The sequence below is a fragment of the Sphaerodactylus townsendi genome, linkage group LG03 (assembly GCF_021028975.2).
Source record: "Sphaerodactylus townsendi isolate TG3544 linkage group LG03, MPM_Stown_v2.3, whole genome shotgun sequence".
NCBI classification, from domain to species: Eukaryota; Metazoa; Chordata; class Lepidosauria; order Squamata; family Sphaerodactylidae; genus Sphaerodactylus; species Sphaerodactylus townsendi.
In genome coordinates this window covers 161,128,111-161,139,918 of record NC_059427.1, presented here as the reverse complement: position 1 = coordinate 161,139,918, position 11,808 = coordinate 161,128,111, and the positions used below count along the sequence as shown (strand labels likewise).

Below are 11,808 nucleotides of genomic sequence, written 5' to 3'. Positions count from 1 at the left end.
TGGCACTCCAGATGTTATGAACTACAATTCCCATCAGCCCCTTCCAGCATGGCCAATTGGCCATGCTGGCAGGGGCTGATGGGAATTGTAGTCCATAACATCTGGAGTGCCAAAGGTTCGCCACCACGGCTCTAGGGGCATGACAACCTTATCAGAGGCATGGACTGTTAAAAGGAACCATTGGAATGTTGCGCAAAGAAAGACCAAATTCATGTATTTGTCCAAAAACTGTTGTGCTTCTAATCATATTGGAGCAAAGAGCTGTGAAGCCCTCTCTCTCTCCCAGTCCCAGACATTTTGAGCTTATCCTGAGCCACAAAACCATTTACAAGCGAAAACCAAGACTCTCAGACTGCTGCTTTCTGTACTTGGGCAGTCGACTTGCCAGGAATTGGTGCCAGCTGTGTTTCGCCTGCAGCCCAAGAGCAGCAGTGACGTAGTGGTTAAGAGCAGGTGCACTCTAACCTGGAGAACCGGGCTTGATTCCCCATTCTGCTGCTTGAGCCATGGAGGCTTATCTGGGGAATTCACACATGTCAGCTGGGTGACCTTGGGCTAGTCACAGTTCTTTGGAGCTCTCTCTGCCCCACCTACCTGACAGGGTGTTGTGAGGGGGGGAAGGGAAAGGAGTTTGTAAGCTCCTTTGAGCCTCCTTACAGGAGAGAAAGGGTGGGATATAAATCCAACTCTTCTTCTTCTTTCGGTGAACCGTCCTCCATTACCATCTGTTTATCCTTCCTGGTCCAGAGGAGTTAAACTTTTCCTGCGCATCTAACGGGAGAGCGTTGGAAGGCCTGATGCAGAAGTGGACCCAGGACCTTTGGAAAGCTGTGGTGGCAGAGGTGGAAAGGTTGCATGGATCCATGAACCAGAAGCAAACCTCCATGGAGAACTTGTCTCAAGAGGTCCTTGAGAGGTGAGAGACAAAAGGGAGGATGCAAAGGACAGGCACTAAGTATCAGAGCTGTTCTCATAGCATCTGACGTAGCAGTGGCATAGAAGGTTAAGAGCTCATGTATCTAATCTGGAGGAACCGGGTTCTATTCCCTGCTCTGCCGCCTGAGCTGTGGAGGCTTATCTGGGGAATTCAGATTTGCCTGTGCGCTCCCACACACGCCAGCTGGGGGACCTTGGCCTAGTCACAGCTTCTCGGAGCTCTCTCAGCCCCACCTACCTGACAGGGTGTTTGTTGTGAGGGGGGAAGGGCAAGGAGATTGTAAGCCCCTTTGAGTCTCCTGCAGGAGAGAAAAGGGGGATATAAATCCAAACTCTTCTTCTTCTTCATCTGCGGAGGTCACAGGACGCCTGTCCTTGCTGGTAATGGGCGGAGAGGCAGTCCTGGGCTTCTGGATCCACTCCGGACACAAATTGGTCTCTAAAGACCCGAAGCCAAATCTCTGCCTGCAGTCCTCGTGGGTGCAGCAGAGCAAGGCGGGGTGGGGGGGTTCTTTTGCACTGGTGTCTGAAGCCCCTCGCCTGGCACTTCTTCTCCCAACTGCTCTGGATAGCAAGAAATTCCTTTGGGAAGAGCTGGAAGACGTGCAAGCTGAAATGCGGCTCATCTACCAGAAACTGAGTATGTTGTTGCCATGGTTGCTTTCTTAGCATTGTTTGTATTTTCCCCAACTTTCCCTAGGAAAACTTTCCCAATTCACGAGTTTGTTTGTTTGTTTGTTTGTTTGTTTATAATTAATTTTATATACCGCCCCTCCCCCGAAGGGCTCTGGGCGGTGAACAGCACAATAAAACAACAATTACATTAAAACCCCATTAAAACAACAAATTAACAAAATTACATTGGCGTCCAGCATAAAACTTCATAAACCCACCCTGGAAGGAAACAAGATAAGAGAGCGGAGGGCCCCCATAAGTATTAAGACCCAGAGTGTAAAGGGGAAGGAAGGGAAAGGCTCATCAGCGCCCCCTCCCAAAGCCAGGTTAGGAACAATTGTACGGTCTTACAGGCCCTGCAGGAACTCTCAAGATCCCGCAGGGGTGGAACCAGTGGATAGTTGGTGGTAAGGTGTTCCACCAGGCCGGGGCCAGAGCTGTAAAGGCCCTGGCCCGGGTAGAGGCCAGCCACATCATCGAGGGGCCAGGGACCACCAGCAAATTGGCCTCTGATGAACGTAGAGGCTGTGTAGGGACGTATGGGGTAAGACAGTCCCGAAGGCACGAAGGTCCCAGGCCGCGTTCCAAAACATACTCGTGAGTTGGGGTGAGCCTGGGCAAATAGGGAGGGAAGGATCTCTTCCCATGCCTTCCAGGACAGAATTTCCCCAGTGAAGTCCTTTTAAGCCATGCTAGAGATTCCCTGACTGTCCAGATGTTCTTTAAAACTTCAGAGGAAGCTTGCCCAGGCTGCTAGTATGAATTAGGGCATTTCTCATCAAATTTGACTCTTGCTATAGTTTTAGTACAGTTTTTGATTTTTTATTCCCGTTCTAGTCTATATATTTTATCAAGTTTTGCTGGGGGGAAATGTGCCAACAGTTGAAGCCAAAACCCAAAAGGTCTTTTCTTCCTTCTATTTGCCTAGTTGGTAGTTGGCATAGTTGGTTAAGAGCAGGTGCATTCTAATCTGGAGGAACCAGGTTTGATTCCCCGCTCTGGCGCCTGAGCTGTGGAGGATTGTCTGGGGAATTCAGATGGGTGACCTTGGGCTAGTCACAGCTTTTCGGAGCTCTCTCAGCCCCACCTACCTCACAGGGTGTTTGTTGTGAGGGGGGAAGGGCAAGGAGATTGTCAGCCCCTTTGAGTCTCCTACAGGAAAGAAAGGGGGGATATAAATCCAAACTCTTCTTCTTTTCTTATCCGTTATTCCTTGATTAAAGTGGCACAGATCTCTCTGCTTTCCACTGGTTTTGTGGAAGATCTGGTAAATGTGTTTTCCTTCATCTTTGAGGAACCTGGTTAATAACTGTGTCTCCTGCTATCTGTGTTTTGTCTAGAGTGGGTGGGTGTGTATGTGCCTTCAGTTGTGAGACTGAGACTTGGGCCTATGTGTGCATGCAGGACAGGGTTGGAAAAGCAGCACAAATGGGGCATGGGAAGGCGTGGATAAAAATGTTGATGGGAATTTTGACTTGTGTGGACCAGTTGTTATAACTGGCATGAAATTGTAACTGGCATAGTCTGTTTTTGCTTAATCTCCATATATTGCAAGAGTCTGCAGAACTGCTTGGGAAATGTGATTTGAGGAAAAAAAAAGAAACAGAGCTGGGGAGGTGCTTGAAGGAGGGCCCCAGGGGGGCCCTCAGCCACACACCCCAACTCACTTGAATGCAACCTTTAGCAAGCAAAGCCAGGCCCACCTCTTGGGGTTTTGTGAGAGTCCAGCCCCACCCACGGGCCATACTGGCTCATTCCTCTGCCCAGAGAAAGCTCAAGAGGCCTTCAGGCCTCCATTGGGCATAAGCGAGTGAACCGGTCTGGGAAAGCGGGTATAAGGATCTGCTACTCCAGTCAATCATTGAGACTTAGGAATATTTCCAAAGCTTTATTGAACTGTGTCAAGATTTAGACTGTGGAAAGTTGGAGCTGACACTCAAGGCTTTGCACCTAGGTTTTGTTATCAAACGGTGGAATAGGGCCCATTCAGAAATCCCCCCTCTCATCAATTCCCACAGTGGCCCTCTTGAGATAAGTGTGAAAGCAGTGTGAAAGTAGTATTGTTATGAGGAGTTGCCCAAGGCCACAACAGTCTTCCTCCCATCACCAGGAAATGGGCGATGGGGGGAAGGTAGCATACTTCAACTAGTTACAAACAAGCAACAAAGAGACAGGGTAAAGAGGCCCTCTGGCCACAGATAACAGTAGGGCCAGGTGTGACCAGGGGCTGAGTGAGGGGAAACTGAGCCCGGGGCATTCAGGTGCCCTGTGCTCCTGCCACGGCGCCACACACCCTACCCCGGAATGCCCCTGCCATGCCCCCTTCACGGTCCGGCCATGCCTCTGTCGCTCCCAGGGTGTTGTGCCCTCCCGCCCCGTTGGCGCTACGCCACTGCGTGTGACCTTGATTCCAGCCCCATGATGCCAGGCTCCAGCAGAGCCAGGCCTGACAGCAGGGGGTGTTCTCGAGTTCCTGTTGCCCCAAAAGGGAGGCAGCTTTCAGTGGGAGGAGAGACTGTGACTCGGTGTGTTTATGGCTTCCTATCCCAGAGGACCAGGAGGTGGACATCACCAGGAACCTGGTTAACATCAAGAAGTTGCGGGAGAACCAAGTGAGGTGCACAAAGGTGAGCAGCTCAGTTTGGAACAGTTCTGCAATCGAACCGGTGGCCCAGACGTTGGGGCCCAGTGACTCTCCTCCTGAGGCACTGACTGGCTGAAAAAGGTAATCCCACTGGTGGGCCTTTTGAAATGCAGGGAATCCGTACACTTGGGCCTCTTGTCCTTCTATCTCCTGGAGATGCGTAGTGCTGCAGGGCAGGTAGCAACTGTGAGACCCTTAACCTATGGAGGGTGCATAAGGATGATGGAGGATTAAGAGCTACCTCTGTGGTTGTGGTTCCACAGGGGAAGAGGGGCATGCTGGTTGCATGGCTGCCTGGTGCAGGCTGATGCATGATTGGGGAATCCATGGACCAGTACAGGGGCAGAAACTGCTGGGGAAATTCACCGTCCTTTCCGAAGCAAAGCACTTCCCAGTTGCCTGCCTGCTGCCCAGTAGATTCACCTGTGTCCCTTCTTGTCCCCAGTTCCTGGCCCAGCTGAGGAACAGAGGGGATGCATCAGAGACTGTGGACCACAAGCCGGGGAACAACAAAGGGAATGACGATGTCTGGTAAGAACAGCCCTTTTAGCACAGCTGGCTCCTTCCTTGCTTCCTTGCTCTTGCTCTGAGCTTCCTTGGGGTTATGAGCCACAGGCGTTTGATGATTGAGGGACTGGAGCACCTTCCTTATGAGGAGAGGCTGCAGCGTTTGGGACTCTTTAGTTTGGAGAAGAGACGTCTGAGGGGGGGATATGATTGAAGTCTATGCAATTATGCATGGGGTAGAAAATGTTGACACAGAGAAATTTTTCTCTCTTTCTCACAATACTAGAACCAGGGGGCATACATTGAAAATGCTGGTGGGAAGAATTAGGACTAATAAAAGGAAACACTTCTTCACACAACGTGTGATTGGTGTTTGGAATATGCTGCCACAGGAGGTGGTGATGGCCACTAACCTGGATAGCTTTAAAAGGGGCTTGGACAGATTTATGGAGGAGAAGTCGATTTATGGCTACCCATCTTGACCCTCCTTGATCTCAGATTGCAAATGCCTTAGCAGACCAGGTGCTCGGGAGCAGCAGCAGCAGAAGGCCATTGCTTTCACCTTCATGTGAGCTCCCAAAGGCACCTGGTGGGCCACTGCGAGTAGCAGAGTGCTGGACTAGATGGACTCTGGTCTGATCCAGCTGGCTTGTTCTTATGTTCTTATGTTCCAGCAGAAAGGCAAAGAACTAGGACCCAGAGACATCAACAGAGGGGGACACGGAGGTGGGAACTGAGCATGTGCCGAGAAGAGCTTGTGGGTGGGTGGCACTCTCTGAGGGGTGACACCAAAAAAGCCCAAGGCTCCTTTGCTTTTAAAAGCAAAGGAGCTGAGGATGGAGCCAGAGGGGAGGGCAGAAGGGACTGCCAGCTGGGAGCAAGGAGTGGGGGCGAGGCTTGGGGGACGGTGTCCTCAGGCTTCCTTGGCACCGCCCACATTGATAATGACACGGGCGGGGCCAAGGGCGCCTGAAGATGACGAGGCACCCAGGGACAGAGAGTACCCCCCATCCCTAGGCAGATACGCCACTGAATGGAACCAACCCAAAATGCAGGTATCAGAAAATGTTGTGTTTTGATTCAATGTCTGTCTGAGAGGACCTCATGTTCCCTACTTGTAGCAGATCAAAGCAAAAAATGGCCATGATGGCCTTTGGTGGAAACTATCTTCCATGCAATGAGGTGGATCTCTGTCTGAGGTTGTGGCGCAGAATGCGGCCCAAGGTCTGAGTAACAGGCCCGAAAGGGGAGCTCCCAGGGTTCAGAAACCCAACGGATGCTTGCAGAACTAGGCTTGAACCCGGGAGCACCTTAGAGACCAACAAGGCTTTTGCAGTTATGAGCTTCCAGGAGTCACAACTCTCAACATCACAAGCATCCTACAAAGGTATCTGATGAGGGGAGCTGTGAATCCCAGAAGCTCATAAGTGCAAAAGTCCGGTGGATCTCTAATGTGCTCCAGGACCTGAATCTAGGTGTTCTACTGCAGACCGGCACGGCTGCCGTGTGAGAGTGGGCCTGCCCAGTTTGTGTCAGACATGCCAATCATGCAGTGGCCAATTACGCCGTGCCAGAAACTGAGCCCCGGCACGTCCAGGATGGAAGAACAAGACTTTTTTCTTGCCAGCTGACCCAGGAATCCCTGCGCCGCCACCACACTACCACCTCAAAATCAGTTGCCGCCCCCTTTGATGTTTCTACCACCCCTGGGGGGGTGGGGGAGATAGCATCACCCACTTTGGGAATCCCCTAATGTAGGTGAAAGCAGTTTAGTGGTGGAAAGTGCGGTCAAGTCACACACCTGTCTTACAGCAGCCCCTCATGGGGTTTGCAAAGTGAGACATTCCAAGATCCGTTGCCATTGCCTGCCTCAGTGTTGCCACTCTACTTAGTGCTCTCCCATCAACAACAACAATAACCTTTATTTGGCATTTAAAAATAGGTTCTAGAGCATTGCCAGACATTTTTGAAATACAAATCAAGAGTACATTCAAAGCGCAGACAGGAAGACTATATAGCAGTATACGTTACTTAGAAAGTTCTGTCACTTGTAAAAGAAATTTTGCTACTTTTTCCAAGAGCATGACATCTGTGTTGTTTAACAGAAGCTCCACAACAGAACAGTCAGAGTCCTGTTCAGATTTGTCTAGGGCCAGCCTGGGAGAGAAATTCCTAATGCCCACATATCTCGGACAGTCAAGAATAATGTGGTGCTCTCCCATCTATGCATAGTTTCCAAGACTGGGCTAGGCTGGGCCAGCCAACAACAACGAGGTGGGCTGTGTTTTCCCTCAAAGGGTGACCTCAAAAGCTGGGAATTCTCAGGAGCTGCTCTTCCTGTTTGCTTTTCACACAGTACGCACTGCAAGTCCCTCAGCAGTTACAGCATCAGGAGCGAGAAGAGCGGGCCAAGAATGAGAAGTGAGTGAGGTTACCAAGGCTGGGGGGCCCCCTCCCCTCCCCGGACCTGGATCCAGGTGGCTCCTTCCCCCACTTGGGCATGCCCACCTTCTGTTCTGGTTGTGGTCTGCAGGGCTGGCTTGGAGTTGAGTCTGCAGCTGCAAGTTGCTCCATTTTATCCTCACCACCCACCTGCAGGCGTCTGGCCTCAAGGCTCCCAGCTTTGCTTGGTTGGAGCTGAGGTCCCCAGGAAGGGACTTGGCCCAGAGGTGGGATCCAGCAGGTTCTCACAGGTTCCCGAGAGTAGGTTACTAATTATTTGTGTGTGCCGAGAGGGGGTTACTAATTGGTGATTTTGCCACGTGATTTTTGCCTTAGTTATGCCCCTCCTCTCAGCAGTAGCGCGCAGAACTTGAAGCAGCCTAGCAGGAGGTGCACCGGCATGCCTGGCAGCCTGCGCCTGCGTGCATTCGTTTCCCGCCCAAGGACCGGCGCAGCAGCTGCGTCCTTGCCACAGCCTTGCCCAGGAATGCCCGACCTCACCCCCGTCGTGCCCCGCCCATCCCCATTGGCGCTACGCCACAGTTTGAATCCCACCACCATGGGAACCTGTTACTAAAATTTTTGGATCCCACCACTGACTTGGCCACTTCTGGAGAAATGTCTTTTGGCTCTTCCACAGAACAAAGGAGTCACCCCCACCCCCACCCGAAGGCCAGCTCCCCTGTCTCTTTCATGTCCGACTCAGCACTCCATCAGCATCGTGGCAACTCCTAGCTGGGAGAGGTGAGCCCCGGGGTGCCCTGCTCCTCTCTCTGTCTGGAATGGCACCTGAGGTGCACAGTCAGACTCCCCACCCCCACCCCCACCCCCACAAGGCCTGTCAGGAGAAAATCTCATCCCGCCTCTCCTTTCTCTTCAGGCGTTGGACAAAAGACCAGGGAGGAAATGAGAGCCCGCGTTTGGACTCAAGCTACACAGGCAGCACAGATGGAATTAAACTCAACTCCTCTGGACCTCCTTGACCCTGTTTGCCTCTTCCCTGTCCTGGGAACATCCACCCCTTTCTTCTCTCCCCCATTTGGCCCCACCTCTGTTGCCAAAGAGGGCTCTGCTTAGCCATGCTGACAGGAGCTGATGGGAATTGTAGTTCATGAACATCTGGAGAGCCGCAGGTTGCAGACCCCGGGCTTAGCCACAGCCAGCCTCCAGCAGCTGCTCTGAAGCCGACTCTCTGCACTGTGCCCTTTGCACAAGATGAAACGTGTGGCACTTTGTTTGTTACCGTGTGGGGAACGTTGGAAAGGTGGAACACAAACTCATTTTTCAGCAAAGGAGAGTGTTTTGAGTTATCCCCCCCCCTCCTTTCCCAGATGATGGGGCTCTGCAAATCTGCTCCTTGGAATCTCACCTCCCCGCTCCATGAAGAGACTGCTGTCAGATCCAGTCCTGCCTGCTGTCATCACAGAACTGCTTTGCATATAAAACATCCTTTGCTTGTCTTCGGGGCTTCAGAGCTAACACTGACAGGTGGCTTTCTTCCCTTGCCTTCCCAGCATGAATCAGATGGTTCAGGAACTGAGTTCTTCTCTGCACTTCAGTCCTAAATACAGCCAAAGGGATGATACCACAGGAGACCTGGCTACCAAGTGGTGCCACATTATTATTATTATTATTTACTAGCGGGGCCCGGCCACGCGTTGCTGTGGCAATTGTCCTTCTCATCACAGTCCGCAACCCACACAGATGTCCATGCAGGTCCAATGATCCCCAGCATAGCCTTTTGGGGTGGTCAAATGGAATCCCTCTTTCCCTTTTCAATGCACATCGTTATATGGTGCTGTCTTGTTTTTATAGTATAAGGAAACCCTTCCCATTCCACAACGGAACTGTCCAGAGTGTGAATCCCACTGTCCATGAGGCTGGTTGACACGCACAGTCCTGGCTTGGGTAAGGCAGAACTGGGGCAAGCAGGCTGTCCCAGTCCCAGGCAGCTTCCAGAGGCAGGGTGATGAGGGCACTCAGATCGAAAACCAACTCCCTGGGGTTCGTGGAGGACCCAAGTGCAAAGAAATGAGGCAGGTAATTGTAGGTTTGCCTACCCACCCTTAGATTGCACTTCTTAGAAGGAAAAAGGCAAACTCCAACTCGCTTTTAGTAAAAGAGAGCTGTGGCGAATATGGGTGAGGAAGTGGGTAAGTGGTGGTTGGATGTGAGGGAGGGCAGAGTGAGGTGTGTGAGGTTGAGCTGGATGTGTGTTGTGTGCGCGAACATCCTAAGCCCTCATACCAAGCCCTCAGGCCATAGACAGACAGGCTGCACGAACATTCTAAGGGTGACAGTTAAACAGAGGCAGCTTCATGGCCTGGTGTGCCAGGAAAAAGACGTTTTACCTGGCTCAGGTATGCACTTTTGGCGGTTTGAAGGTCCGAGTACCTGCCAGCAGCAGGGAGGGATGTCCTGTGAAAATTTGGAGGCAATCCGTCCAGCAGCTTCTGAGGGAGACCATCAGGGACAAACACACTGTTAGATTTTTGTATATATAGACTAGCGGGCCCAGCCACGCGTTGCTGTGGCAATTGTCCTTCTCATCACAGTCCGCAACCCACACAGATGTCCATTCAGGTCCAATGATCCCCAGCATAGCCTTTTGGGGTGGTCAAATGGAATCCCTCTTTCCCTTTTCAACGCACATCGTTATATGGTGCTGTCTTGTTTTTTAGTATAAGGTAACCCTTCCCATTCCACAACAGAGCTGTCCAGAGTGTGAATCCTGCTGTCCATGAGGCTGGTTGCCATGCACAGTCCCAGCAGAGGCAGGGTGGTGAGGCACTCAGATCGAGGCCAGCTCCCTGGGTTCGTAAAGGGCCAAGTGCAAAAGAAGCGGAGCAGGTAGTGTAGGTTAAGCCCCCCACCCCATGATTTTCTTAGAAGAAAAAGGCAAACTCCAACTTCGCTTTTAGTAAAAGAGAGCTGTGGCAAATATGGAAGGGGAAAGTGGGTAGAGTGGAATTGTTTTGGATGTGAGGGAGGGCAGAGTGAGGAGGTGTGTGAAGGATGAGCTGGATGTGTGTGTGTGGTGGCAGTGCGGTGGGCACAGAGGTGAAAGTTGCACCTGCATGTGAGGGGGGGAACCCCCACCTGACGATCTCACCACGGCAGATGTGTATGTGTGTCCCACTTCTACTCATATTACCTACCAAATTGTATTACCCTATTTACTGTTTTCCTACTAATCTCTACCACCCATCTCGCTTGAACATCCTAAGCCCTCAGGCCACAGACAGACAGGCTGCACAAAGAACTATTCCCCTAAGGGTGACAGTTAAACAGAGGCAGCTTCATGGCCTGGTGGTGCCAGGAAAAAGGCGTTTTACCCTGGCTCAGGTATGCCACTTCCGGCGGTTTGAAGGTCCGAGTACCTGCCAGCAGCAGGGAGGATGTCCATGTGTGAAATTTGGAGGCAATCAGATCCCAGCAGCTTCTGAGGGGAGACCATCAGGGGACAAACACACTGTTAGATTTTTGTATATATATAGACTAGTGGGCCCCAGCCACGCGTTTGCTGTAAGCAATTGTCCTTCTCACATCACAGTCCAGCAACCCACACAAGATGCCCATTCAAGGTCCAATGATTCCCAGCGCACTTAGCCTTTTGGGGTGATCAAGTGGAATCCCTCTTTCTCTTTTCCAATGCACATGCGTTATATACAGGTGCTGTCTTTGTTTTTTTAGGTATAAAGGTAACCCTTCCCATTCCACAACGGAACTGTCAGAGTCACGAATCCTGCTGTCCATGAGGCTGGTTGAAGAGCCGCACAGTCCTGGCTTGGTAGTGGCAAGAACTGGGGCAAGGAGGCTATCCCAGTCCAGGCAGCAGAGGCAGGGTGGTGAGGCACTCCGGATCCGAGGCCAGCTCCCTGGGTTCATTAAAAGGGCCAAGTGCAAAGAAGCTGAGACAGGTAGTGTTGGTTAAGCCCCACCCGCGGAATTTCTTAGAAGAAAAGGCAGAAACTCCAACTCGCTTTTAGTAAAGAGAGGCTGTGCCGTGAATATAGGTGAGGAAGTGGGTAGGTGGTGGTTGGGTGTGAAGGAGGGCAGAGTGAGGTGGGTGAGGTTAGAGCTGGATGTGTGTTGTGTGGTAGCGAGGTGGGTGAGGCACAGAGGTGAAAGTTACCTATAGCGTGTGAGGGGGGGACCCCACCTGATGGCTGACACGACAAAGTGTGTGTGTGTTTCACTTCCACTCATTATTACCTAACAGTATTACCTATTTACTGTTTCCACTGCTCATCTCTGCCCATCTGCGCGAACATCCTAAGCCCTCAGGCCACAGACAGACAGGCTGCACGAACATTCTAAGGGTGACAGTTAAACCAGAGGCAGCTTCATAGCCTGAATGCGCCCAGGAAAAAGGCGTTTACCACAAACCAGGTATGCTATGCACTTCCGGCGGTTTGAAGGTCCGAGTACCTGCCAGCAGCAGGGAGGGATGTCCTGTGAAAATTTGGAGGCAATCCGTCCAGCAGCTTCTGAGGGAGACCATCAGGGACAAACACACGGTTAGATTTTTATATATATAGAAGAAGATTAAGTTTGTATGCTGCCCTCCCCCGTAGGGCTTACCCACAACTATTTCAGCTTCG

The 11,808-nt window shown here is 51.5% G+C and overlaps 1 protein-coding gene across 3 annotated transcripts; it reads left to right on the top strand.

Annotated features, from left to right (window-relative positions):
* The first annotated feature begins 751 nt into the window (after positions 1–751).
* On the top strand, positions 752–8,933 carry CCDC159 (coiled-coil domain containing 159). 3 transcript variants are annotated; one of them, XM_048487705.1, is made up of 7 exons: positions 752–916; positions 1,509–1,576; positions 4,162–4,238; positions 4,701–4,786; positions 7,119–7,183; positions 7,845–7,948; positions 8,085–8,224. In XM_048487705.1, the coding sequence occupies exons 1-6, from the start codon at positions 798–800 to the stop codon at positions 7,937–7,939; spliced, it is 510 nt and encodes a 169-aa protein (XP_048343662.1). In that variant the 5' UTR covers positions 752–797; the 3' UTR covers positions 7,940–7,948; positions 8,085–8,224. The 3 variants fall into 3 exon arrangements, with proteins under 3 accessions (XP_048343662.1, XP_048343661.1, XP_048343663.1); XM_048487704.1 differs by lacking the exon at positions 7,845–7,948 and having other exon boundaries at positions 8,085–8,933; XM_048487706.1 differs by lacking the exons at positions 7,119–7,183; positions 7,845–7,948 and having other exon boundaries at positions 8,085–8,933.
* The last annotated feature ends 2,875 nt before the right edge of the window (positions 8,934–11,808 follow it).

Coding starts and splice junctions, on each gene's coding strand:
- CCDC159 (XM_048487704.1), top strand. CDS start 798: ATGCAGAAGTGGACCCAGGACCTTTGGAAAGCTGTGGTGGCAGAGGTG. Junction 4,239..4,700: donor ACCAAGTGAGGTGCACAAAG/GTGAGCAGCTCA, acceptor TCTTGTCCCCAG/TTCCTGGCCCAGCTGAGGAA. Junction 7,184..8,084: donor GAGCGGGCCAAGAATGAGAA/GTGAGTGAGGTT, acceptor CTTTCTCTTCAG/GCGTTGGACAAAAGACCAGG.